Source organism: Dermacentor variabilis, chromosome 5, assembly GCF_050947875.1.
Source record: "Dermacentor variabilis isolate Ectoservices chromosome 5, ASM5094787v1, whole genome shotgun sequence".
Lineage (NCBI taxonomy): Eukaryota > Metazoa > Arthropoda > Arachnida > Ixodida > Ixodidae > Dermacentor > Dermacentor variabilis.
This window is the reverse complement of record NC_134572.1, coordinates 68530933-68556642: the sequence shown is the minus strand read 5'-3', so window position 1 is coordinate 68556642 and position 25710 is coordinate 68530933. Positions and strand designations below refer to the sequence as shown.

The window sequence follows — 25710 nt, the reverse complement described above, 5'->3', positions numbered from 1 at the left end:
TATTTTTTTTTCCCTTTGCTTATTCATGTTCGCATAACTCTGTGCCACCGGTGTGTAGCGCTTCACGTAGGCGCTAAGCGCGATTCTATGCGCGAATAAATAACAGATCGAGCAAAAGTAGTCACGTTTATTCGATTACCATTCCGTTCGTTGCGCGCTACCTATATACAGTATACAGTGTACTCACTGACTTAATCATGGCAGTGGGAGATGCGATACGCCGCTGGGCCGCGTAACCACGTCGAACATTAAGAGGGGATTTTCCGCAGCGCCGCTATATATACGGAAGCTGCACGGCTTGAGGCGTTTGACCTCCTGACTTTTCGTTTTTCGCAGTGGGTTCCGATTCTTCTGCGTCGGCTACGGGCTGATTCGCTATGTAAGTGTCCTCTTCCCGTGGCCACGGGTTCCCGTGACGCTTGGAGTCTTCTGGGTTGCTGAAAGAAGAAGAAATTGGAGAGTGCGGCACGGCTTTCACAGGGGCATCGAATGCAGCGAGGATGCATTCAGTGAAATATGAGCGAAGTGACTCTGCTATCTCGTCGTATAGGCGCGTTTTGTAGCTAAGCATTGTGAGTGATGGGGGGCGAAAGGGGCGTGAATACTCGAGAGGTCTACCAGCTGGAGCTCGCTATTTCGCTGCCATGTAACATTACTCAGAATATAAAAAGGAAGAAAGCAGAAAGAAAAAGGCAGAATTGTCACGTTGTACGAACAATAATAATGACGATGCGTGTTTTGCAACCCTTTTCATAGACGCTTTGAAAAGATGGATTCACCTTCTAAAACATGCGGAAATGTTTCACCTATACACGTCTCGTTTTGATTTACGAAAAATCGGAATAACTTTTTTCTTTTCTTTTTTTTTTCTTTTTTCGTTGTTTCGACTGTCTATACTTGGGAGCCGCTTAGATGGGGCATCTTGCGAGGCGGCTGTATACGCTTGTTTGCAATTCTGGCACCTTGCCCACGCTGGTGGCAAGGGTTACACGACGATAAGGAGGTCTTAAATTTGGCCAACGATTCTTTTAGGAACTGTGCGAACCCGTGACGTGACGCAGCTCCTTGCGTAATCGTATGCGTTCTATCCACTCGTAGTTTGTGTCATTTTGCACCGCAGTGCGTTTCATTGATTACATTACAGCGATAGCTGTTATGGGCTCAATACTTTTGTTGTTTTGATGTCCGCCGATGTCCATCACTATAATCCCTACTTTGGCACAGAATATATATGTATATATATATAGGGGTTTTCTTCAAAGTTCAGCACGCAGGACCCGACGTAACATACACAGGAAAGAGACGACGAACTTTTTGGGAGACTTCTTTTACTTAACGTTTTCGGCTGGTGGACCAGCCTTCGTCAGAGTACAAGTTCGTCGTCTCTTTCCTGTGTATGTATATATATATATATATATGTATATATATATATATATGTGTGTGTGTGTGTGTGTATGTGTGTGTTAGCCGATATTGTTTTCTATATTTTTATTATTTATGCATGGTATTTTTGTGGCGACCTAACATTGTATATGCATTGTATACGCGCTTTAGAAAGACCGAGATATCGCGCATTGTAGAAACTGTATTGTATTGTAATGTATTGTATTGTATTGTATTATATTGTATTGTGTTTTATTGTATTGTATTGTATTGTATTGTATTGTACATTTGCCCCTAGAAGGGAGGCAAGGACAGGCAACTAATGAATCGCGGGCACCAGTCCGGTTAAAATTACGTTTGGAAATACGTATCCTTTAGATGAACAATCGTTCGACTAAACTATGCTAACGAAGGAACAACCCGCTATAAATTAACCATAGAAACGTTACCTGTTAAGATTTGGCTACATAGTATCAAAGGTGCGTTTGTTTCTTGAGCAAATTGCCGTCTCTGCGATGTACCGGAAACGCTAGGGCGTTCTTTTATCGGTTGTAAAGATGCAGTTACTGGTTTCCGATGTGCTGCAAAGCAATCTGAATGTAAAAAAAAAAATTGACTTCGATGAACATACCGTTCCATGTTTGACTGCGTGCGATGAAGGTGGCGTGTCCTTTGATATGTTTTTACTGATTGTACTGTACATTTTATGAAATGCACGATTGGCGGGCGACATTTCTCAGCCACTCTGCCGATGCTACAGCAGTGGAGAATGCCGATCTTGGTGAGTGCGATCGCACTCGCAGATGCCGTGATTGGCTATTCACCCGCTCAACACCTGTGTACTGAAGGGAGCTGGTGTATGTGCCTTCTTCGTCTTCTAGCACGTTGCCTGCGCCCGATTGCGAAGGCGGTGCATGTTGCTGTTGCCTCCTACATGTAATGACAATGATTGCGGCGCTATTATGCGGGTAGCTCAAGTATAAATGTCAGCAAAGCTTAACGAATCCAGCAGTAAGAAGCTAATGAGTTGCTTTAGTAGGCATCAGTGGCTATACGTTCGGATGGGCAAGGGGAGGAAGAAAAGCACACTCTTTCCACTTCACAACCACGAGGCGAAACTACCCCGTGTGAATGCGACCCACATTTATTTCACTTCTCGGAACGAGATGGCTCGCTAGCGTTTGGGAATCTTCACCCCGACAAACACCGCAAGGAACAGTCTGAGACTCACTGCGCGCATTTCGTCAGCTCATCGCGCCACTGATTCAGGTTACGGGCAAAAAAAATTTTTTAACCCTATAGTTAACATAGTAGTATTCGCCGCGAGTTCGCTAAAAGGGGGCATCTTCCTGTGAACTCATGGTGAATGCACATGTGCAATTTACGGCGAAGTGCATATATTATCCGTTATTAATTGTTATTAATTATGCAGTGAAAAGTACTAACCAAAACGGGCACGTTAACACATCTCTGTCCGTGGCGGATGCCGTTTTAAAACAATGCAAATGTGTCTCATCCATGAGGTGACCTAGGAATCGGCTTTGGACGTGGACAGAGAGACGCACATGCGAAGCCGGGTCAGCTGTTGGTCAGCACTCCTGGGCGCGTATACCACGCGACCTAGATAGCGGGAAGCTTTCTCTCATGTTCACAAATAATCTCGCAGTGTGAATAAATGCTGTCGCATTAAAAAATAATCTCAACGACCGAACGCGTGGACGAGTCGATGGTGTTCAAGCGCAGGTAGCTACGGCGGTAGCAGCAGCAACCCGGAAGCAGCAGTACCGAGGGAGCGCGCGGGCGTGCGCTCTGCCTCTGTGCAGCAGGACGCCGCTCTGAACCTTGACATTATCTTTCTCGCCCCGGCGGCTGTGGGCCCGGGCCGGGAGACGACGACGACGCCACGGCTCGGGGTCACCTCTCCTCCGCTCCGGCTCGCAGCCCGGGCGCACCTCCTCCTCACTAGGCCCGGTCCCTTGACATAAGGATGAAGAAGAAGAAGGGAACCGACGACTGAAATAAACCTCCCGCTCCAAGCTGATAAAAAAAAGAAAAGAAATGAGAAAAAAAGAAAACTGCCTCTGCAAACATTGGAGCTTTTCAACTTCTCTCCACTGGGCCACGCTTTTACTTTGTACCTATATTTGCTGATTTTTTCCCTCCGACTATCTGTCTCTCTTCTCTCTTTTGTATTTCTTGAACTGGACGCGCCCCTCAGTGACGCAAACTCTTTAACGGTAGCACTTGGAGCGACGGCATAGTTCCCGCTGTTTTCGGGTGAAAAGAGGGAACGCATGGCGTAAGTTTCTCAAGTGGGGAAGAAGACCCCGGTAGGGAGGCGGGGAAACGGGAGGAGGGGGTGCGGAGGTAGTGGTAGCTCACAGCGGGACGTCACCGCTTAGCGGCGCTGTGTTCAGCGCCGGCCATTCGAAATGGTACTGGTAGGCGGAGGAGACAGCAGCGGACACTCAAAAGGGGGCACTTCGCGGCGGGCGGTGTACGGGAGTGAAACGAAATAAAAGAGGCAGCGCATAAAGCGAAGAAAAGGCCACCGCCGGGTGTCCACAATGGAAAGTAACGGGACCACGAGCGGGATGCAAACACTCACACAAAAGTGCTGCTAAGGGCGGTGAGGAGGGCACGCAGAGCGAACGCAGCGTTCACGTGGCAGCGGCGGTGGTCGCGCGCTTCACCACCGGCGCACGAGATGGCGCCAGCGGAGGCGGCGCGACGAGCTCGTTGAGCGATCGTCGGCGACGGTACGAGCAGCAGCAGCAGCAGCAGGCAGCAGCCACCGCCGCCGTCGCCGCCAGCGCTGCTCTCAGCAAGGGCCGGCGCAAGAGCCACAGAGCTGCGTGGCTGTCCGTAGCGGGAGGGCGACGCTGTTACGTCAGTAGTTGGTGCGCATCGTACTTATACAAGCCTTTCCGCGCAGAGTGATCTCTTCCTGAGGGAGTCATCATGGCGGACAGAGGAAAGGACGACCAGGTAAGTCGCTGCTCGCCTGTCCCACGCCGCGCCGCGCTTCACGCGCCCGGCCGCTGCTGCTCAGCGGCCGGCCCCCCCGCACAACATGGCGGGTGCCCCGGGTCTTTGCTGCTTGTGTTGTTGTTTGACGCCGCCTGCGAGAGCTCGCTCGCGCCCCGCTGGGCGAAGCACTGCGGCGCCGCTCGTCGTCGCCGGCGCAAATGGCGATCGGTGCCTTCGCTCCGTATTGATTTTGCCGGGCCCCCTCGTCGTGCGTGCTGCGGGGGCAAGCCCACCCTTCCGGGGCTGGGGACCGAGTCTGGGGAGGGGCCATTCAAAGTCCCGACCTTTTGTTTTTGCACGCTACGGTTACCAACTGCGCGAGTCACCGGTTTGCCTGCCCTGCCCACCTCGCGAGCGCCGCTACGCTAAGCCGCGATGCCTGCACAGGCCTTGACCGTGGCAGGGCGAAAGTAACCGCAGCAGCCAGCCAGCTTTTCTTTCCGCACGACCACACGACGCGTGTGGGGTGGGGCAGCGCACTGCTTCGTGCAGAGAAAGCGCTGTTAAGGTCACGCGAACCGGTCGCCAAAGTTACCCACGCCGGTTTGCACCTTGCGGCGCGACCGGCAGCCGGTCGCCAGGTTGTGCGGTTGCGCCAGTGCTCATCGGGTTCGTGCGTCGGTGCCTCTCGTCAGGGTACGGACCGCTAACGTGACGTCAGGCAACCAACAAGATCGTCGCCTTCGCACCGCCGATACGAGCGCCGCGGACCCGTGGCCCACTTTGCGCGCCCCTAATGCCGGCAACACTGTAGATGTATGACCCTGGCTCTCCGCGTACCCATGCGGCGGCCGCGCGCTGCGGGTACGGGTTTCTCGGCGCCACTTTGCGAAGGGAGTGGGGTGCTCACTTCTCGTCCTCTGCAGTGGACGTAGTTGTCCGTAGTTAATTCGCCGCTTTCGACGAGCTCCGCTGGGCTTGCTGTGAAACAAACTGGCCGATCTGCGGCGGCATGAAAAGGCGAAGCGCGAAAGGCGTCCGTTATGACCGGAGTCCGCCATTTAAAGATGTCCGCCCGCTACCTGCAGTAGCGAAGAGAGCGAGCGCGGCGGTTCGTTTATCCAAGCGGTAGCTTGCCTCGGGGAGGCATCCTTGCGCGCATTTCCAATCTTGGTGGCCCATGTGCCCGATTAAAGTGACGGCTGCCGCTGCAGGGTGCAGGCCGTGGCTGCCCGCTGCAGCGAATCTCTGAACCGCGGATCTGAGCCGGCCGTGGCCCGCGCCGGCAGTGGCGGCGGCGGCGTCTGTTTCGAAATCAGTTCATCGATTTTTGGCTGCGGTCCAGATCGTGACTCTTAGCTTCTTTTCCTTGACATGAACCCCATTCTTTCTGTTATTGTTTCGCCTCTGGCGATCCGTACCAGTTATATTTCAGCAGTTACCGCGACATTCTAACGTCCCGAGACCTTCTCTTCGAACGCGCGCGCCCCTTGCAACAGAATGGTCGTTGGCGGTTTTCTATACGTTCACTCCATGGTCTGGTCCGCAGGAAGAACGTAATCCTGATACAGCTGCGGCTGTCGGACAACCGCAGCTTTGTAAGCGTTTTGCCATGACCGACAGCGTCACGGCGATCACCGTTTCCTTCTTCAAATGCTGCAGAAATAAGGGACACTTGTGATGCTTCTTCTTGCAGAACTTTCGACACACCTTGGACACGTGGCCACGACTCCTCGAAAGAATTTGAAACTTTTTGATAGCACGGCGAAATTGTTTGCCTTGCAGTCACGGATTACGTCTCCGCTCATCGATCATCGCCCAAGGATACCGCCGCCGCCTCGTCAGAAGGATTTGTCATTCATTCGAGCTGGCGTGGTCGGCGTGATGCCGACCAGCGGCTTATCGCTTCCCATCATCGCCCCAGCACGGATTACATTTCCAGATTGCTGTGGCACGCAGCTGCCCCCCGTTGAGTGCGTGGTTTTCTGTACTCTTTTTACAGTATCTGGAAGAAGCCGGTTATTTCTGGAGCCCAGGACTTGCTGCATCCACGTGTTTCGCTCGGCGCACATGATAGTGCGCATCAATTTTGACTGCGGGAGGCTAGTTTTGATACCGTGCTCATGATCTGACAGTGAAATATAGTCCGATCGATCGAAGCTCTCCCGTTGATGAAGTACACAGTGCTATTACCTGAAGACAGTACCCATAGGACCACAGCCATGCAAGAACGTGCCACTGCATAACGCGGGGTTGACGCTAGACTCTTGAGACCCGCGAATGTGTGCCTCCACGTGAAAACGAACTCATATGCTTAAACAGACGCAGTGACACGTGGAGGTTTCAAAATTGTGCCTGCTTTACGCCTTATCAAAGCCAGTGATCGCTTGATTCTGCAGGCACAACCCTCTTACGCAAACGCTGCGGTCCACTTGTACGATATAACGAGGTCTTAGATAGTACGTGAAGCACCTAGAGCTGTCGTTTACCATAATTCGTTCTCGTCAGCTCATATAGCGCACGGCTGATCTCAGCCTTCACGCGACGACAGTCGCTGCTGGCGATCCTGCGGGCTCTCGTAGTGGGCACTTAATTCGGTTGTGTTGAATCTGATAACAAGAGGCTGATGTGACATACTGATACAGACGGTTCCTCTATCCATATAGAAAACAAGAATGCTCAAATTCTTCCATGTTGCTTCACTGCCTATGTTGTGCCACAGCCACATTCCTAGGGAAACTGTTATGCATAATGTTATGCAAATTGTTATGCTTTTCCAAAAAGCGCAGTTAACATTCCTGCGAAGTAGGTCAGCGTCTATACGGTCATCTAGGGTACAGAAACAGCGTAGAAAGCTCTGCCTGTGGCATTCTTCATTCTACTTCTCTCGACAGCTTGCCGGCATCCAGAGCTGTTTTCAGCGCTCTTGGCCACCATCGCAGCGGATTATCCTTCCTCCAGGGTGCAGCTTATCTGCTTGACCAACTGCTGCGACCAGCTTTGGATCTCGAAACCCAAACATCGGAAACGTACTCCACTGAGATGATCGTGTTTGGATCGCGACACTGGAGCGATCGGATGGGAACTCGGCGCTGACGCCCGTGGTTGTACCTGGGTCGCAAGCCCCAAGGGTAGCGTTGGCCTGGCAGCCTGGGGTACAACTGCAAGCATCCGAAGGTCCCGGCAAAGCATGAGTCGACAGGTAACAACGAAACAACTTGTTTATTTTAACATCGCAAAGAGTTGGCGGTCAGTTTGACCGGAGTAGAGAGACGGGAGAGCACTTCACTCATCAGAAGAAATCGGAGCCCTCCTCTGGCGTCCGGGGGCAGCTGTTTTTATACTCTCGCAGTTGAGGGCAAGAAGGAACCCCTCAAAAGACGAGCACGTGAATGTACAATGGGCTAATGGTGACGCACACTGTCGTAGCGATGCCGTAGCACCATGTCGTGGCGCTGCGCACGATCTCGTAGCACCTGGTCGTGGCGCTGCGCAGCACACTGTCGTGGCGCTGCGCAGCATACTGTCGTGGCGCTGCGCAGCACACTGTCGTGGCGCTGCCGGTCGGACACAATGACTGTAACGAGAAGATGGTCCCTGCTTTGGCATCGCCTGTTTCGGGCACAATGACTGGAACGAGATCCCTGCTTTGGCATCGCCTGTTTCGGGCCCAATAACTGGAAGGAGATCCCTGCTTTGGCCTCGCCTGTTTCGGGCACAATGACTGGAACGAAATCCCTAGGCGGTCGCATCGCCGCAGACGCGCCTGGAAACACCTGGCGATGAGTGTTGCGGTGACGACGATCGGGCCAAAATGTCCGCCGCCCCGCCGCCGTCGCGCCGGCAAAACCACGTGTCGCAGGCGAAACGCAACAGACCGCCCCGCCGGGGAAAGGAGATCCCGATGGACAGGGGACTGCATCCGCTGTCCGGAGGGATGTCGCTCGATGATGCTCATAACCGAAGTCGGGCGTCCCTTGACGTTTCTTGAGCGCAGCGCACAGAGAAGGCCTCGTTCTCTCGTTCAGGTTCGCACGGGACACTGCAAAGTGACTTCGGGAGAGTTCACATTTTTGTTCTCGTTCCCGGCAAGCGTTAGAACTACGCTGAAAACTCAACCGCTCAGTCAGCAAGCACGGCACAACCCTCACTAAGCCCTGCCAGGCTCTTTCCCCTTTTTATACCACTGCCTAGTTCCTTACAGTAGTCTAGCATCACTCAGAACGCGTCCACAAATTGAAAAATTGCACTAGAAAGCATATCATCACTTTGAAACACTAAACAAAAGCAATATGTTAAAAAAAATCCTGCCTCAGGAAGAAAAACATCAGTAACAAACAATTTTGAGGCTGATTCCTACGTTAGGGGCTTCGACTTAAGCCATCGGCGTTACCGTTGAGACTCCCCTTTTTGTAACGCACCTCAAAGGAATATTGTTGTAAAGCGAGGCTCCAGCGCAGGAGGCGGCCATTTTTGGGAGAGATGGTCTGCAGCCATTGGAGAGGGCAGTGATCTGTCTCAATGATAAACCTCGAGCCGGCTAGATAGCATGACAATTTCTGAACGGCCCACACGAGACATGCACACTCTTTCTCGGTGGCGCTATACGCCTGCTCACGACTGGTCAGCTTACGACTAGCATACAGGACGGGGTGTTCTACTTCTCCATTTTCCCGTTGGCACAGTACAACGCCCATGCCTCGCTCACTAGCATCGCACTGAACAATGAACCCTTTTGTATAGTCTGGCGATCGTAGCACAGGCTGGCTTGTTAGGGCACTCTTTAGGGCGCTAAAAGCTCTTTCCTTTGTCTCGTCCCAGACGACTGTTTGAGGCTCTGTCTTTCTTAGAGCATCCGTCAGGGGAGCCGCGATATCAGAGTACCTAGGGATGTACCTCTGATAGTAGCCGGCGACACCTAAGAACGACCGAATATCGGTCTTTGTGCGCGGTTGCGGAAAGTCTCGCACAGCGGCCACTTTTATTTCAGAGGGGCGGCGACGACCCTGACCAATCACGTGACCGAGGTAGACAACCTCGGCCTGTGCTAACTGGCACTTAGGAGCCTTTACTGTCAAGCCTGCTTCGCGCAGGCGGGTTAGCACTGCCCGCAAGTGTGTCATATGCTCAGACCAGGATGCGGAGAATATCGCTACGTCGTCTAGATACGGTAAAGCGAATTCTTGCTGTCCCCGCAACACTTTATCCATGAGACTTGAAAAACAGTATGGCGCGTTCTTCAAACCAAAACTCAACACTTTAGGACGGAATGTTCCCATTGGTGAAATGAACGCCGCATACCTACTAGCCTCTTCTGTAAGTGGAACCTGCCAATAACCCCTGACAAGATCTAGGGTGGAAATAAACTGAGCGCTACTAACTTTCTCAAGGCGCTCCTCGATGTTAGGGATCGGATAAATTTGATCCTTAGTGATGGAATTAAGCCTGCGGTAGTCGACGCAAGGACGAGGTTCCTTGCCCGGTACCTCAACTAAAATCAAAGGGGAGGTATAATCACTCTCACCTGCCTCAATAACACCGAGCTGTAGCATTTTCTTTACCTCAGCCTCCATAATATCGCTCTGGCGGGGTGACACCCGATACGCCTTGGATCGTACTGGCTCTGTGGAGGTAAGTTCTATATCATGAGTAAGTACAGAAGTCCTACCAGGCCTCTCAGAGAACAGACCTTGAAACTCTTGTAATAGCTGGTGTAGTTCGGTTTTCTGCTCAGGCGACAGCGGTGCTTTACTGATAAGGTCACTAATGACTTGACCGGTGTCTTCCCTGTTCGTCACTGAGCCTAGTCCCGGAAGCTCGACCGGAAGCTCTTCAGGAACGTTTACCATCATGCACACCACTGCTTCCCTTTGTCTATAAGGTTTGAGCAGATTACAGTGGTAAACTTGCTGTGCTTTCCGCTTTCCTGGCAGACTTACCACGTAGTTAACGTCCGACAGTTTCTGAACAATTCGCGCTGGGCCCTCCCACTGCACGTCTAGTTTGTTGTTTAGCGATGTGCGCAATATCATGACCTCATCGCCAACCTCAAAACGACGGGCCCTGGCTGTCCGATCATAATAAACCTTGGCCCTCTGCTGGGCCTTTGTCATTGCTTCACCTGACAACTCCTGTGCCCTTCTTAAGCGTTCGAGGAGCTTAAGCACGTACTCCACCACGACTGGGTCGTCGCCCCTACCTTCCCATGATTCTCGAAGCATGCGAAGCGGAGATCGAAGCGAGCGACCGTACACCAGTTCAGCTGGCGAAAACCCCGTAGCCGCATGCGGCGCGGTCCTTAAAGCAAACATCACCCCAGGCAGACACAGCTCCCAGTCAGTTCGATGTTCAAAACACAACGCTCTCAACACGCGCTTCATGACGGAGTGGAGCTTCTCAACGGAATTCGACTGTGGGTGGTACACTGAGCTGTGTAACAGCTTTACCCCACACCTTTCGAGAAAAGTTGTCGTCAAAGCGCTAGTAAACACTGTGCCCTGATCTGATTGAATTTCTGCAGGAAAACCAACTCGCGCAAATATGGACAGTAGTGCATTAACTATCTCAACTGAGCTGAGTTCTTTAAGCGGCACTGCTTCAGGGAACTTTGTCGCTGGGCAGATCACAGTCAAAATGTGTCTGTACCCCGTGGCTGTTACCGGCAGAGGTCCCACTGTATCAATAACGAGCCGTCTAAAAGGCTCCGTAATGATAGGTACCAATTTCAACGGCGCCCTCGATTTGTCCCCTGGTTTGCCCACCCGCTGACAAGTGTCACATGTCCTCACGAAATGGTCTGCGTCCCGAAAACACCCTGGCCAATAGTACTCTTGCAAGAGACGGTCCTTAGTTTTCTTAACTCCTAGGTGTCCGGACCACGAACCCCCATGTGACAAGCGCAACAGATCCTGACGATAGCATTGAGGCACGACCAGCTGGTCGAACTCCACTCCTCGGCGGTCTAGATACTTCCGGTACAGGACTCCACCTCTTTCCACAAAACGCGCAGTTTTCCTGGCGATACCTTCTTTGACATTGCAGCGCACGTTTTCCAGGCTGCCATCCTTTTTTTGCTCGGCTATCAAAGCCGTCCGGCTGACTTTTAGCAACCTATCAAGTCCGTCTGACGTAGGCGCGATGAGCAAATCAGTAGATAGCTCTTCTAACTTTCCCGCGTCGGGATTTTCCTCTCCAGTATCTGGCGCCTTTAACGTTACAGACTCTAGTTTATTCAGTTCGGGCGTGCTCTGAATATCAGCTTGCTGCGCCTCTGACCCTTTTTCGTTGTTTGATAACGTCGGCCCCGCAACTACCGCCTTTGCAGCGAGCTCCCGAACCTTCGATCTGGTTAAGGCCTGAACACTAGCTTCACCAAACAAAAGCCCCTTCTCGCGCAGGAGGTGATCGGACCTGTTTGAAAATAGGTACGGGTACTGGGGTGGCAGCATAGATGACACTGCCGCCTCCGTCTCAAGCGCTCCGAAAGGTCCTTCAATAAGCACTTTTGCTACCGGCAGACACACGCTATGAGCTTCCACGGCTTGCTTGATCCATGCGCACTCGCCCGTGAACATATGGGGTTCTACGTAAGACGGGTGAACTACATCCATCGTAGCTGCGGAATCGCGAAGCACTCGGCACTCTTTCCCGTTTACGAGGAGGTCTCGCATGTAAGGCTCGAGAAGCTTCATGTTCTCGTCCGTGCTGCCTATTGAAAAAAACACAACTTTTGGTGTTGTTTCCGGACACTGCGCCGAAAAGTGACCCGGCTTCTGGCACGTATAACACAAGCGCGCTCGCCTCATCTCGAACCGCTTTCTGCGTTTGGCTGCCGCCGTCTCTTTACGTTTGGTCGGACTGCTTTCGCTCGCATCCGCACCACGCGTGTCCCCCTTTAATCTCATGGGTGTGAACTTCGGCCTCTCAAACTTCGAGCCAAATTCACCCTTTTGACCGTCCTTAGCTCCGCGAGCTCGACGCGTCACAAACTCCTCGGCTAGCTCAGCGGCTTTAGCCACCGTACAAACGTCTGGCCTATCCAAGACCCAGTATCGCACGTTCTCCGGTAACCGACTATAAAACTGTTCTAGCCCGAAGCACTGCAGAACTTTATCGTGGTCACCAAACGCTTTCTCTTCTTTGAGCCACTCCTGCATGTTCGACATAAGCCTATACGCAAACTCTGTATATGACTCACTTTTGCCTTTCTCATTTTCCCGAAACTTCCGACGGAACGCTTCCGCAGACAGCCGGTACTTTTTTAGCAGACTCGATTTTACTTTGTCGAAATCCTCTGCTTCCTCTCTATCCAAGCGAGCGACTACGTCGGCCGCCTCGCCGGGTAACAAAGTGAGCAAGCGCTGTGGCCACGTTTCCCGAGAGAACCCCTGCTTCTCGCACGTTCGCTCAAAGTTAACCAGGAACAAACCAATGTCCTCTCCAAGCTTAAACGGCCGCATCAGGTCAGTCATTTTGAACAATACGCGTTCTCCTGCACCGTGTGCCTGACTTCCATTACGAGCGCGTTCCATCTCTACCTCAAGACGCTTCATTTCCAAAGCGTGTTCGCGCTCTTCTTTTTCTTTCTGCTCTTTAAGTTCGCGCTCCTGTCTTTTTGACCTCTCCTCAATAGTCTCAAGGCATTCCGACAGCTCGTCATCCTCAGCCTCTAACTCAAGAATAGCCTTTATCAGTTCCGGTTTTCTTAGTTTGTCTGAGACATCCAGACCCAACTCTCTTGCAAGCTCCAACAATTTCGGTTTGCGCAACGACTTCAAATCCATGGCTGCTCTGAATGCTGCTTTCTCTACTGCTTACTATTGTCTTGCCGCAAACTAACCCGGCAGCAACGACAACCACAATTACCAGCTCTGTTTCTGACACTAACAAAAAGCCTGGCAAAGCTCAGAAGAAGAAAGTCCCGCACTCACCAAACCTCGCAGGCAGGAATTCCGCGCAGTCGTTCCGCTGCAGGCAACCAGTCGTCACACAGGGCTCGTTGCACTGCTCCCGGATCGTCGTTGAGCTGCTCAGCATACTGTCAACTGCATCTCTTTGCTGCTGGCCTCCGTTGTCGCGATCTCGCCGCTGGCAGACCGTTGTTTGAAGTCGTAGGCGATCTCACCGCTGGCAACCAGATGTTTGGAATCGCGACACTGGAGCGATCGGATGGGAACTCGGCGCTGACGCCCGTGGTTGTACCTGGGTCGCAAGCCCCAAGGGTAGCGTTGGCCTGGCGGCCTGGGGTACAACTGCAAGCATCCGAAGGTCCCGGCAAAGCATGAGTCGACAGGTAACAACGAAACAACTTGTTTATTTTAACATCGCAAAGAGTTGGCGGTCAGTTTGACCGGAGTAGAGAGACGGGAGAGCACTTCACTCATCAGAAGAAATCGGAGCCCTCCTCTGGCGTCCGGGGGCAGCTGTTTTTATACTCTCGCAGTTGAGGGCAAGAAGGAACCCCTCAAAAGACGAGCACGTGAATGTACAATGGGCTAATGGTGACGCACACTGTCGTAGCGATGCCGTAGCACCATGTCGTGGCGCTGCGCACGATCTCGTAGCACCTGGTCGTGGCGCTGCGCAGCACACTGTCGTGGCGCTGCGCAGCATACTGTCGTGGCGCTGCGCAGCACACTGTCGTGGCGCTGCCGGTCGGACACAATGACTGTAACGAGAAGATGGTCCCTGCTTTGGCATCGCCTGTTTCGGGCACAATGACTGGAACGAGATCCCTGCTTTGGCATCGCCTGTTTCGGGCCCAATAACTGGAAGGAGATCCCTGCTTTGGCCTCGCCTGTTTCGGGCACAATGACTGGAACGAAATCCCTAGGCGGTCGCATCGCCGCAGACGCGCCTGGAAACACCTGGCGATGAGTGTTGCGGTGACGACGATCGGGCCAAAATGTCCGCCGCCCCGCCGCCGTCGCGCCGGCAAAACCACGTGTCGCAGGCGAAACGCAACAATCGCGACGTCCGAAATCAGTGCGAGAGACCGTCGTTCGCTATCGAGGAGTATAGGCCTTAACAAAGTAAGATATTTAAGATTTAGAGGAAACTGAAGATATTCGCGACATCCACGCAGTTCACTCTAGTTCGCAGTTATTTTCGCAGTCATTCGAGCTCTGTAACGTGGAAAGTTGGGCTAGTTGGTGAGTGATCATAGTACCTTGCTGGTGAAGCAGCGCACAAACACGGACACAGTGGAGACAAGTAGGAATAGACGACACTCGCTGCGAGTGTCGTCCACTGTGTCCGTGTTTGTGCGCTGCTTCACCAGCAAGGTACTATGATCATTCGAGCTCTCTTTGTTGACGTTATAACTGTGATCTATAAGGTCGTGTGCTCGGACGTCTACCTTGGCTGGTCACCGCGCGCATCGTGTTTGGTATACAGGTACGAATTTCGCACAGCCCTATCGTTGCATCCTGTATCGCCCCCAACTGACGCGGCACCGTGTCTGGTGCTTCAGTTTGGCGTGTCAGTTTCTGCCTGTCCGCACGTCTACACGACCCACTTAAACCGCGAACCTTTCCGCTCCTACGATAAGTCGTAGCGCTTTGTTGGCTGGCGGATGCAAGTCGCGATATTTCGGCTCCCGTTCGAGAGGACTAAAACCGACACGGGCAAGTCTTTCCCCTATTCTCATCTTTATTTCATCGAGTCGAAACTACTTGCCTCGTACACACGTTTAGCGCTGCGACGCAAACTCTGCTGCTCGTTCACTTCTTACACTTATATCGAAGGCCGAGCCTTCTGGGTGCTTGTAATTGTAGCCGAAGGGAAGTATTTTGCGTCCTGGTCTCCTGGTGTGTGAAGGCTGCGTCTATTTACGTGGTGCTTGCTGGATGTTTCGGCAGCGTTGCGATAGGAAAACTTTGCAAATTACGCGTTTTTTGTGCAGATACGAGACATTAAGCTTTTCGCGGGACGGACAGCTCTTGCTGGCGCACTCGCCAACGAATGCTTGCGCATTAAAAACGCTTCACGGGAGCTGCTTGGCGGTGGGACCAGCCAGTCGGTGCGCACTGATCGTCGGTCGTCCTGCTGGCACGCGGGCGCGAATGGATGGATGTTGTTCGGGGAGGAGGAGGGTGGGGAGAGGGCGGAAGTCGCGCATTGCGCGTCTTCCTGTCTCCGGATCGCGTTTCAAAACGGAGCACCTGACGTAGTCCCGCTCTTTTGTCGTCGCTCAGACAATGGCTGCAAAAGCTTGCGCACGCGACCAAACTCCAGCTGGAAAGAGAGAAGGAACAACGCACAGGAAAGGGTGGCACATCAGACTCGCGTGCTGTAGCCGCGGAGCGTGCTGGAGGCTGAAATAATGGCAGTGTTAACTGCGCTTTGTGAACGTAATCTTTTTCACGCTAGAATAGAATCGAGCCTGCTGTTTCGAATGTCTGCGTGGACTGCGCGTCGCCCCGTCGCCAGTGCGACAAAAGCCAGGATCTGGCGATTCATGAATCGCTTCGATTAGCGCGTCGTGTTGGAGGCACCGATTTGAACGCATGCTAAAGATTAGCACGGCAGTGTGTATTAGTCCGTCTGCGGTACATTAGACCGACCGGGGAACGGATTCTCTAGCTGTATGAGCGAAATTAGAGTAAACTAGAAACTTGACGAATAGTCAAGGTTGAGCTACGCAGAATCACGCTGAACAGTCAAGGCTAGGCCGAATACAACTGAAGGGCGGTATAGATGATGTCTTGTCCCACGTGCACATTCTACAACTGACTCATTGTTCCCCTGCCGGGCCCCACCAGTTGACTATAATGAAGCAAATTTAGTACAGCTATAACACTTCGGTCGTGCAGTCGCTTTGCTTGAGCGCATGATCTGAAAGCCGCAGCGATTCCACATTTTCGTCCATTTTTCGTTACAGGAGGGTCACAGCCACGAACACCTTCTGTCAGCGGCTCATAGCTGGTCCAAAATGACGAATGTATTGTCTGTATGTTACAGATCAACGCGATAATGCCGTAACTGTCGTGTATACGTCAACGGACGCCTACATCTAGCCACAGACTTGGGCATGAGAGTTGGGCGCACAGAGATCGTGCGTTCGACGTTTCGAAGGGGGGGGGGGGGAGCACTCAGCGCGCGGAATGATTCCCCAAACGTATTCCGTATGCACCGGCGGCACGCAGTGCAGCCGTCGAGGGAGGCGCCGAGTACACCCGGAACGACAATCCGTCGGCACGCTGTTGCGAAACCGCGCACAGGGGACCACGTGGCGCAGTGCAGGCAGGCCTTCCTCGCACAGGTTCCACCCGTGTACTCAAGCCGTGCATTCCGCCCTTCTATAAGCGAGGGAGAAGCCGCCCGGTGATAACGTTGCAGGGACCACGTGGCGAGAAAGAGCCCGCACAGAAGTGCGCGGTGGTCCCAGGAGTCCTTGAGCGTTTTCTAGCGTGAGGCCCGCTCGTTCCCCACGGAGAAGTCGTTCGCCGAGCTGCATACTGACGACGTCGGGCGGCGGCGGCGACGACGACGACGGCGGCGGCAGCAGTGGCGTCTCGTTCCGCGGCATGCCCTCGGGGCAGTCAGCCCAGCAGGGCAGCCTGTGTGTGTGTGTCAGCTCGCGGCGTGGAAGCGTAACTACATGGAACGCCGCAACTACATGGAACGCATTTCCGACGTATTTTCGGCGCGTCGTCGTCGCCGCGCTGTGCGCACGCTGTAGTGATGTTTTTAATGTGTTGCCGCGGCGCTTTTGGCTTAAACGTTCCCACTCGCATACCCTAACTGCCTAACATAACCCACCCCCCACTCCTCCTCATCCTAGTCTGTTCGTTCTGCATGCCGGAAACCTGCCGCGCACATTTCAGAGGTCGCGTGTTTTAGCATTGGTCACGCAATTATTTTTACTTCGGAGCTTTGTTTCATTCACCACTGTGAAAATGCTGTAAATTTTACACGCGCAAAGCCTCCATTCAATACGAAACTACTTTATTTTTGCTTCTTCCCCCCCTTCCTTCTTTGTACGTAAAGGACAAGCAATGCATGTAATCATCGTGCTTCAAATTGGCGTCTTACGCTCGCAGTTTCCCCCTAATAACTGGCACTTTTTACAGAACGTGAAAAAAAAAATCCAGTTTAGCGGCTACATTTTAAAGCGTTTTATGCTGTTGCAACTAACGTCTCAAGCTGAGCTGTCGATCGGTCGGTTCTGGCGAACAGTCGTGTCCCGAATAACCTGAAAGGGAGCGAAAAATAGCACAAATGAGATCAGAGCTTGGCTGCAGTCGGCTTGCAGTCCCTGAAGTGACGGTTTCTTAATCACACTGTGTCGAAAGAAAATTATAATCGAGGATTTCTTCGTGTTCAGCAAACTCGCACGCAGCGGGCGTGGTCTCGCGCCACATTATTCACCGGGTGTCACCACTTCTGGCAACCTGCGCCCTTCGAGGAACCTTCGAGGAACGCATTTGCGTGAGAACTGTTGGTAACTTCAAAGATCCTTCAAGCGGGCGCTTCTCGCGTCGCATATTAATGCGGGTCCTTGCCACAGGCTCGTTTAAAGGAGAGGGGGATGATAGTGCGCCTGCCATCGACACGACCGTGCATCTCTTAATGGCCCGCGCGCGCTAAAACAGCGTAGAGGTTGAGAGCATGCGGCTGCACAGGACCGGAGTAACAGACATCCATGCGCTACTCATCCAGAACTAGTCTATTTAGCGCTAATTAACCACGCTGCCTGGCTCTAACCACTAGCCAACAGGCTTTCTTATCCCAAGTTGTGTCCCGTATTGCCCTTTTTTTATGTTGTCGGATTACTTGAGCTCGGACATTGACAGGAATCTCTTGTCGCACAACCACTTTTGTAGCAGACTCGTCTGCCCGGCGTTGTTGCTTAGTGGCTTTGGTGTTGCGCTGCTAAGCACGAGGTCGCGGGATCAAATTCCGGCAACGGCGGCCGCATTTCGACGTGGCCGAAATGTAAAAACTACCATGTACTTCGATTTCGGTGCACGTTAAACAACCCCAGGTGGCCAAAATTAATCCGGAATCCCCACTACCGCGTGCCTTATAATCAGGTCAGGGTAATTTTGACCCATAAAACCACATGATTTAATTTTTTTAGTAAGCATACTCGTCACCATGCCGCCACATTTAAAGGCTCATTATACTCTTACAGCGCTAAGAAAGACGAAAACTTAAACACGAAATTCCTCGTAGGTACGGGCTGTACTGAAAAGGCAGCAACAACGAGCACAATGTTGCCTTTCTGGAGAACGCCAAACTCCTCCATGCTATCAAATTCGCCATCTTGTCTGCCCTGATTGGTCTCGAGGGCTGCTACGGCGTCTCTGATTGGCTCAGAATGCCGCTGTTACAGCATTTGACAATATGGCTGAATTTGACGGTGTCCGGACTACCTGCACCCGTCCTGGACATTTCGCATTTGTCTTCGTCTTCCTTAGCGATGCAGTAACCATGTTTCGCAGTACCATTAACCAAACTAACCCAGCGTTCAGGAAGTATTGAAAGCAGACGCGCGAAAACATTGCGCTAATGCTGGACCGTTGACATCACATCTTTTTCTCCTTCCCCTTTCCCCAGTGCAGGATAGCAAACCAGAATATCTTTCTGTTAACCTCCTTGCCTTTCCCACCAGATTTTCTCTCTCTCTCTCTCTCTCATGCAACGAAACCTTGGCCAGGATAATGTAACGATACTATTCCATTTCCGCGCTTCTTCCATGCGCACTCCGACCACGTCATCACCGCGATCGGCCGGTTCAGAACTGTGAATGATACGAAATAGAATCAAGCAGAATAAATATTTACATTATGCCTGCCCTTGTTTCCGCAGACTTAAGCCACTAGCTGATCACCACGGCAGTCGTATCATTATGACGCTGAACGCGAGAGGGCACTTCGATCAAAAATGGAAAGTTCATTGCGCAAGAGGAGTGTGACATCCAATGACGAGAAGTGAGTCAGCAATTCAAAGTGGCACAGGTAACACTGGATTAATAAGGTGAATCTGCCGCCACCGGGGTCGGCGGAGCTGCTAGCCCAATAATGCAGATAGTCCTATTTGCGCGCAACGTAACTTGGCCGTTAGGGAAGAATGCAGCTTTTTGCTGCGTGCTTTAATAGCGTATTGAACGTCACTTTGTCTGACGTCAGGTGCGTGCGCCTATGGCCCAGCGTTACGGGGGGGGGGGGGGGAGCACGCCCCTGCGAACAAATGCCGGCGCATATTGTCGGTCAGCGGAATCTTTCCGTGCATTCTTCCTACGAACGTCATCGACCGCCATACGACGTATATATATAGTTCGACGATTCTCCTCTCCATTGTGAATGTACACCACACTTGACGTCACTTAGTGTGACGACAGGCCGTGTAGTAACGGGATACGCCAGTGTCGTTTGGACAAGGCTCCCGTTCTTTTCCCCCGCTGTTCATCCTCGTCGCCATTCTTGACTGGCTTCTGCTTGGAGAAAGGGAATTAGGGCGGGGGCGGGAGTGGGGGGTCGCTAAGGCGCTGCTTTCGTTTGGTATTTCTTCCTTTTTCTTTAAATTTTTTCTACTCCGCCGCTTTACAAGACCGTACGCCACTCAGAACTCCAGTTGTTGGAGGATGAAGGGGCCGCGGGGGTCTTCGTGATACCCAAGCCACATTTCTGCAGGGCCCTGTCGTCGGTGCAGCGTGGGCATCCGTCGCCATGGGGGTGCTCCATCTCTTTCTCGGCACACTCCGTCTCTCGTTCTACCCAAGCGTGCCGTTTGTGCGTACTCGAATGTACCAGTGCCACCAGTAGCGCGTAGCACTACGGTTCAGTGCGGTCAAGCTCGTCTTCCCCCGCGGTCTCTCGCATTCTAACCCTACCTGGCAGCCCGTCTCCGCTGGTCCGTGACTGCTGTCCTCTGCCATCCCCCACTCAGGGTGACGAGATTCAACGCGCGCGCGCCGGCGTGTGTAGTGACTCAATGTAGAAAAGAAAATCGCGCGCGTACAGTCGTCCACAAAATCTTGTGGGGCGCGGGAGTTAAAAAAAAAAAAAACTTCCCGCTAGGCGCCCGCGTGTCTCTTGCAACAGGCTAGTGCCGGTTAGTCCCTATTCGCTGCAGCCCACGCGGCTACAAGCTATATGTAAAGAACTACTGAGCTACTGTTGGCATTTCATTGCTAGTGCTGCCGCGAAGTGTAACTAAACAGGAAAAGGGGATAACGGTACCAGTGTTCGTCCAGCCAGCGCACGGTCCCTCCAGCGTTTGGACTTACAAACACAATTATCCGTCGTAACAGAGCTGTGCAGGTGTAACCGCTTTCAGTGCAGAATACACGCGGCTTGATGCCCCTCACCTCATGCGCATCCCTTCCATCCTAATTTCATCTTCGTTTGTGACGCCACGAAATGACTCAGTTTCTGTGACTGCGGCGTTCGTAACTTCAACATGAGCTGAGTCCCGAAGTAATCAGAGAGGAAGGAGTAGCGAAACGTGGCTCGCGTCGTTTGGCAACAGCTTGGTCGCTGCGATTCCTCGGTGCTGTTATGCTTCACTAGAGCGTCACACCCTACGCTTGCTTTGTTATCCTCGCAGTGTAGGGGCATTGCATACGGTACGGGCAGTACATGAATACAGAAAAGGAAGAAAAATCACTGCCCAAGCACTCCGTACAGATGGTTAACCAATGAAGCTAAAACGTGCGGCCCCGGTGTTTATCACTAGGTTAATCCCGACGGTTCATTAAATTAGGGCTTGGTAGGCTGGCGGATCCTCGGTACGCAGTTGCTGCTTGCGCTCGGATGTGCGAGGCTGTTCTTGTGCGCGGGCTGCAGCATCGGCACGGCGTAGACGAGGTCGTTCCCGGTTCTGCTCGCGGCGTTGCTGATCGAAAGCTGCCTGCTCCTCAGTAGTACGTATGACGCGTGGAGTACCCATTTCGGAGCGGGAGAGAAACAGCTGCGCGCGCGCTCGGCGGCGACGGAGAGCAACGACGTCACTACTGGCGCAGCCACTCGAGCGCGCCTTTTCTTCCGCGCATGCGCATAGGGTTGCGCCGGAGGAGTTTTCGGCGTACAGGCGACAGACGGACGAATCGGCTAGCCATATACAGCTTCGCTGTAAAAAGAACGAAGTGCTCTTACATTTGCAATGTGTACAACAGCAGAAAACACGAAAGACATGCTACTCCTAAACGTTAATCAAAAGTCAGGGTGGGGGCCCGACAGGTGGAATCCCACTGTGGAATGAAAGTTGGATGAACCGGGGTAAAGTGCCTAAAACACGCTGTACGACATTTCGATAGCCGGACCTATCTTTGTCAAAGGCAGCCTTGTCATCCTTGGTGGGTTACCTTTGTGTTAGTGGCGAGAACGAACCCACGAAGGATGACAAGGTCGCCTTTCACAAGTAGGTCCAGCTAACGAAACGTCGGCCAGCCTGTCTGATGCACGTTGCTCCGGTTCATCGAATTGCTATCCGATACTGATGAACGTTGTTGGCTCAGTCAGCATGCTAGGATATTCTATTTCGTGCTTCGCTTAATTTTAGCTGCTTTTTGCCACCGTGTGAAAGGAAGACCAAGCGACATGGTACGCCATGCTTCTTCTTGGAATCTCATTAAGATTCAACTCAAAACGTTCTGCGAGGGTGCAAATGGCGCCGTTTGCCTAACATCGGCACGTGCCTCTGCCGCTTGCAGGATACTGTGCGCGGCGAGAGAGCGCGCGGCATAATTTATCGTTCAAAGCAATGAAAACTTCGCGAGTATGAAGCCGGCAATTGCCGAAAAGGAAAAAGGTCCACGTGTCCATGCTAGACACCGTGGTCGTCCTTGTGAGCTTGAATTGTAACCCTGTCCACGCAGTGACATTTAGGGCTGTTCGAGTCATTGAGGCGGCTGTCTGGGCAGCAAGTACTCGTTCGTAAATGTCCGCAAATAAATAAATAAATAAATAAATACTCTGTGGTCCCAAGCATAGTCGAAGCAATGCTCATTAATGCCACACAGAAATGCTTACTGGAATTTGCTTATACAGGGATGAGACGCATCAACTCCCTGTCCGAAATACTACCAGTGACAATCTTTAATTTCTGTAGGAAAATTATTTATACTACTTTTGTGCAGTGCACATTTGTCCAAGAAACATCATGTAGACAAACGTACATTCGTCAAGTGTACATTCGTTAAGTAAGCACACAAATGTACATTATAATGTGACAGCGTATAAGAACATAATAGTAATGAATCTTCCTGTACTATACAATGTATACCAGACTAGACAAGCACGCCATGCAAGAAAAATACTAGGCAGGGATAAAACCATGTGGTTATAAGTTCGCGGGAGCAGCGAAGTTTCTCGTAGCTTCAAACATTGTCGCCCCAGTCTGAAACGGAGGAGGGGAAAATTTCGTGAGATTTGCGGGTTCGCGCAATACCTTGCGCGTGGTCCCGGGCGCGGAGTGTGGCGGCGTCGGTGGTGGAGAAACACCGAGTGGCCGTTTTAGTGTGGAATCCGCCGGCCGTTTTCCTCGCATACCGTTTCTAGTTTGTATTTATTTTTTCTCCTTGACGCCCGCAACGAGAGCGTTTCGCTCCTTGGTTTCAGATAGCATGCCGGCCGACGGAAGACGGTCGCGTCGAGAGAGATGCAGCGTTGCGGCGCCTTTATCGTTTTACGACTCGAGACGGCCCGAGAAAAGACCTACAGTTGCGTTTGCGGGTTACTCTTTCAACGAGACGCCTCATACATACGTGCCGTTCGTTTTTTTTATCGTTTGTTCGCGTATAAACTTGCGGCTGTATCTTTCGGCGCTGTCCGTTTGCGTTTCGTTTTTTTTTTTTTATCCTCGTGCAAAGATTGCGCGATGAAAGCGGAGCGCACGAGCAGAAGCTGCATCCGGTTCTTCTTTTTACTCGTTTCGGGTTTGTAATTTTCTCATGTGGTTATCTTTATATTTTTTTGGCGGGGAGGGGGGGATCGGAATTGTGATGCACGCACAAATAATATGAGCGAGATCGATCGTTAAAACCACCCACTTATTTTTTTTTTCGGTGTACGTCTTAATGTTCACAAATTTCTCACCCCCCCCCCCTTTTTTTTTTAGATCGGTGATTTTGACACTGAAAGAAACGCTAATGATTGCTTCCATTCTTCGCCGTTGGATGCCGAGCACCTCGTTAATTCTGTACGTCCCTGCCTACCTATGCAGAGTAGCAGTTAGCACAAGCCGAAATTAGGTTGAACGGTCAACAAGCACATTCAGCCGCCACCGCTGACACAGGGTCGCGGTGATTCAGCACGTCAGTAAAGAGAAAGCGCACGTTTTTGAACGAGCTTAGCGCTTTCCATTGATCCAACGGGAGCGCTGAGGAGCTGCACCTGTCTTCACGCAATCATCAGATCCCGCAATGGTATTAGCCATTGGCGCTTTCGAAGGGGTGAGCGCGGTTGAACAATGGATGATTGAGTTCAACGTCCCGGTGCAACACAGAGGTTACAAGACGCGAGTTAGCAGGAACACTTGTAAGTGCTCCATAAGCACTCTCGCGAGCGGTGGCGCTAGCGCGAGGTGGCGCCACCACCCGCCTCCTTGCCTTTCCCGCCATTCTGGTATATTGGCAAACCGCTTTACCTGTGCTCGCAGACCCAACGCTTGACCCCCTGTCTGCGTTGTTTGACGACAGCTTCAACTCGCTTATCTGTTGCCTGGTTCTTTGAAGCGGGAGAATCGCTCGTTGGTTTTGGCTGCACACGATGGTACCGCCGTTATCCATGCCTTCAAGACATTCTCGCTCTTTCTTGTTTTCTTAGTGAGGTCGCAGTGTTGTGTGCAGGCTTGAATGGACGCGGAAGACCTGAGGGAGAAGAAAAAAAAACAACGTATAGCTCTTCTCGAAAAGTCATCGTCGTTGCGGCTCAATGCGGCACAGGCCGGTTCCAGCCGACCGCAAAGCAGACGTCACGCACGGTTTCGAGAGGAACGAGCACGCCTAGCTTGCACGAGTCGGGCAAGCTAGTAACGGGACAAGTTCGTACCATTGCCGGTGCTAAGAGGACACGAGCGTGGGGAAACACGCGCACAACGAGCACACGTGCAAGGCGGGCGCTGCCGTGTGCCTGCGCTTCGTTCTTTATTTTTTTTCTGTAGCGTTGCGTCCTTGTTCCAGAAAATTTCGGAAAGGCAGAAGACGACGAAGAAGCGCTCGTCCCCAGTCACAGATCGGCTCCGTGGTTGCTAACGGCAGGACGTCCAAGTTGCACTCATGCCCAGTGGTTACCCCCTAAGTGGGGAGGGAGAGAGAGAGGGGGTAGGGCGTGGATCGGAGGAGGGAGAGAAAAGCCGAGGATTCTGACAGTTCACGTGCCCTAGAAGCACGGACAGATCATATGTTGTCGGGCGCTCAAGAAGTAGTTTAACGACTGGAAGATGTAGATAGGTCGGAAATGTAGAGAGCTCAAGTTCGCTGCCTTCGGGTTTTGCGTTGGCGTTCGTGTGTATGTCTGCGCTTTTAAGGGGTATAAGGCCACGCTCGAGGGACCTTGGCATTGGTCAGAGGTCGACCGCCACCCTGTCGCCTCGAAACAGTTCGGATAGTTTTGCCGTGCGTCGTATATCGGCGCACTGCCTGGCGCTGGTGATGTTGGCGCTTATTCGAGATTATCAGTAGAGAGCGCGACGGCGGAGTGACCGCGTGACATGCTGACGGAAATGGGAGTGAGAGTCTTGCTTGAAAGGCCACTTCGCACTTACGCAACTCAATGCATTATCTGATGTCTGGCGCCGTGTACTTGCTCATAGCCGCGGCGGTTTGTTTTGTCTGGACCGGCAGAGACGACGTCACAGCTTTGTGAGATTTCAGCCTTGTACAGTGTTTCTCATGTTCCCGCCGCCTCCCCACCCCCACCACACATTCTTTTTCTTTTTGTTACAGCAAGTTTTCACGTGTTCGGAGCACGCGTATGCACAAATATCGCATAGCGAAAGCGTCCGTAACGAAATACGAGCGCTCTCTGACATGTGCATCGCTTCATAGTTCTGAGCAGCGCATGCTAGCATTGCGCACCGTCTCCTTATCGAGCGTAATATGGCAGTCAGGTTCAGAAGGGTCCTGCAACGGGCAATTCTCGTATCCCTGGCATCGTTATTGCAATCTGCAGCTACTGAACGTTACCAAAATATCACGTGCTGTCGACGTTTACGAAATCCACGCTAATAACCGCTACATATTCGATGGCTGAATGAGGGCCTGCCTGCTTCAGCGGCTCTAGCTGCGGCTGACGCAATGTACTGACGCATGGGACTGTATACGTTGGGGCAGAATTCCCGAGTGATCACTATGCTCCGCCGCGACGGTCGTTTGAAGTGTACAAACTGCACTGCGCTTAGATTCCGATG

General features: G+C 52.3%; 2 protein-coding genes across 5 annotated transcripts in view; one reads left to right on the top strand and one right to left on the bottom strand.

Annotated features, from left to right (window-relative positions):
- Positions 1–25710, bottom strand: part of LOC142582750 (uncharacterized) — a 140407-nt gene that overhangs the window by 37466 nt on the left and 77231 nt on the right. Inside the window, exons 2-4 of one of the 4 annotated variants that reach the window (XR_012828476.1) lie at positions 23947–24169; positions 3169–3358; positions 188–437 (exon numbers count right to left, since the gene is read on the bottom strand). Coding sequence is in view for 2 of the 4 variants with exons in the window: in XM_075692767.1 (XP_075548882.1) it covers positions 275–437; positions 3169–3358; positions 23947–24088 (495 nt within the window). In the remaining 2 variants the exon portion in view is untranslated. Of the gene's footprint in view, positions 1–90; positions 438–2511; positions 3359–23946; positions 24170–25710 lie in introns of those variants that run through there. The other 3 variants (XM_075692767.1, XM_075692768.1, XR_012828477.1) reach the window with 3 other exon arrangements.
- Positions 4174–25710, top strand: part of Atpalpha (sodium/potassium-transporting ATPase subunit alpha) — a 158842-nt gene continuing 137305 nt past the window's right edge. The window contains exon 1 of the mRNA XM_075692763.1: positions 4174–4371. Coding sequence (XP_075548878.1) covers positions 4345–4371 — 27 coding nt within the window. The 5' untranslated portion in view covers positions 4174–4344. The remainder of the gene's footprint in view (positions 4372–25710) is intronic.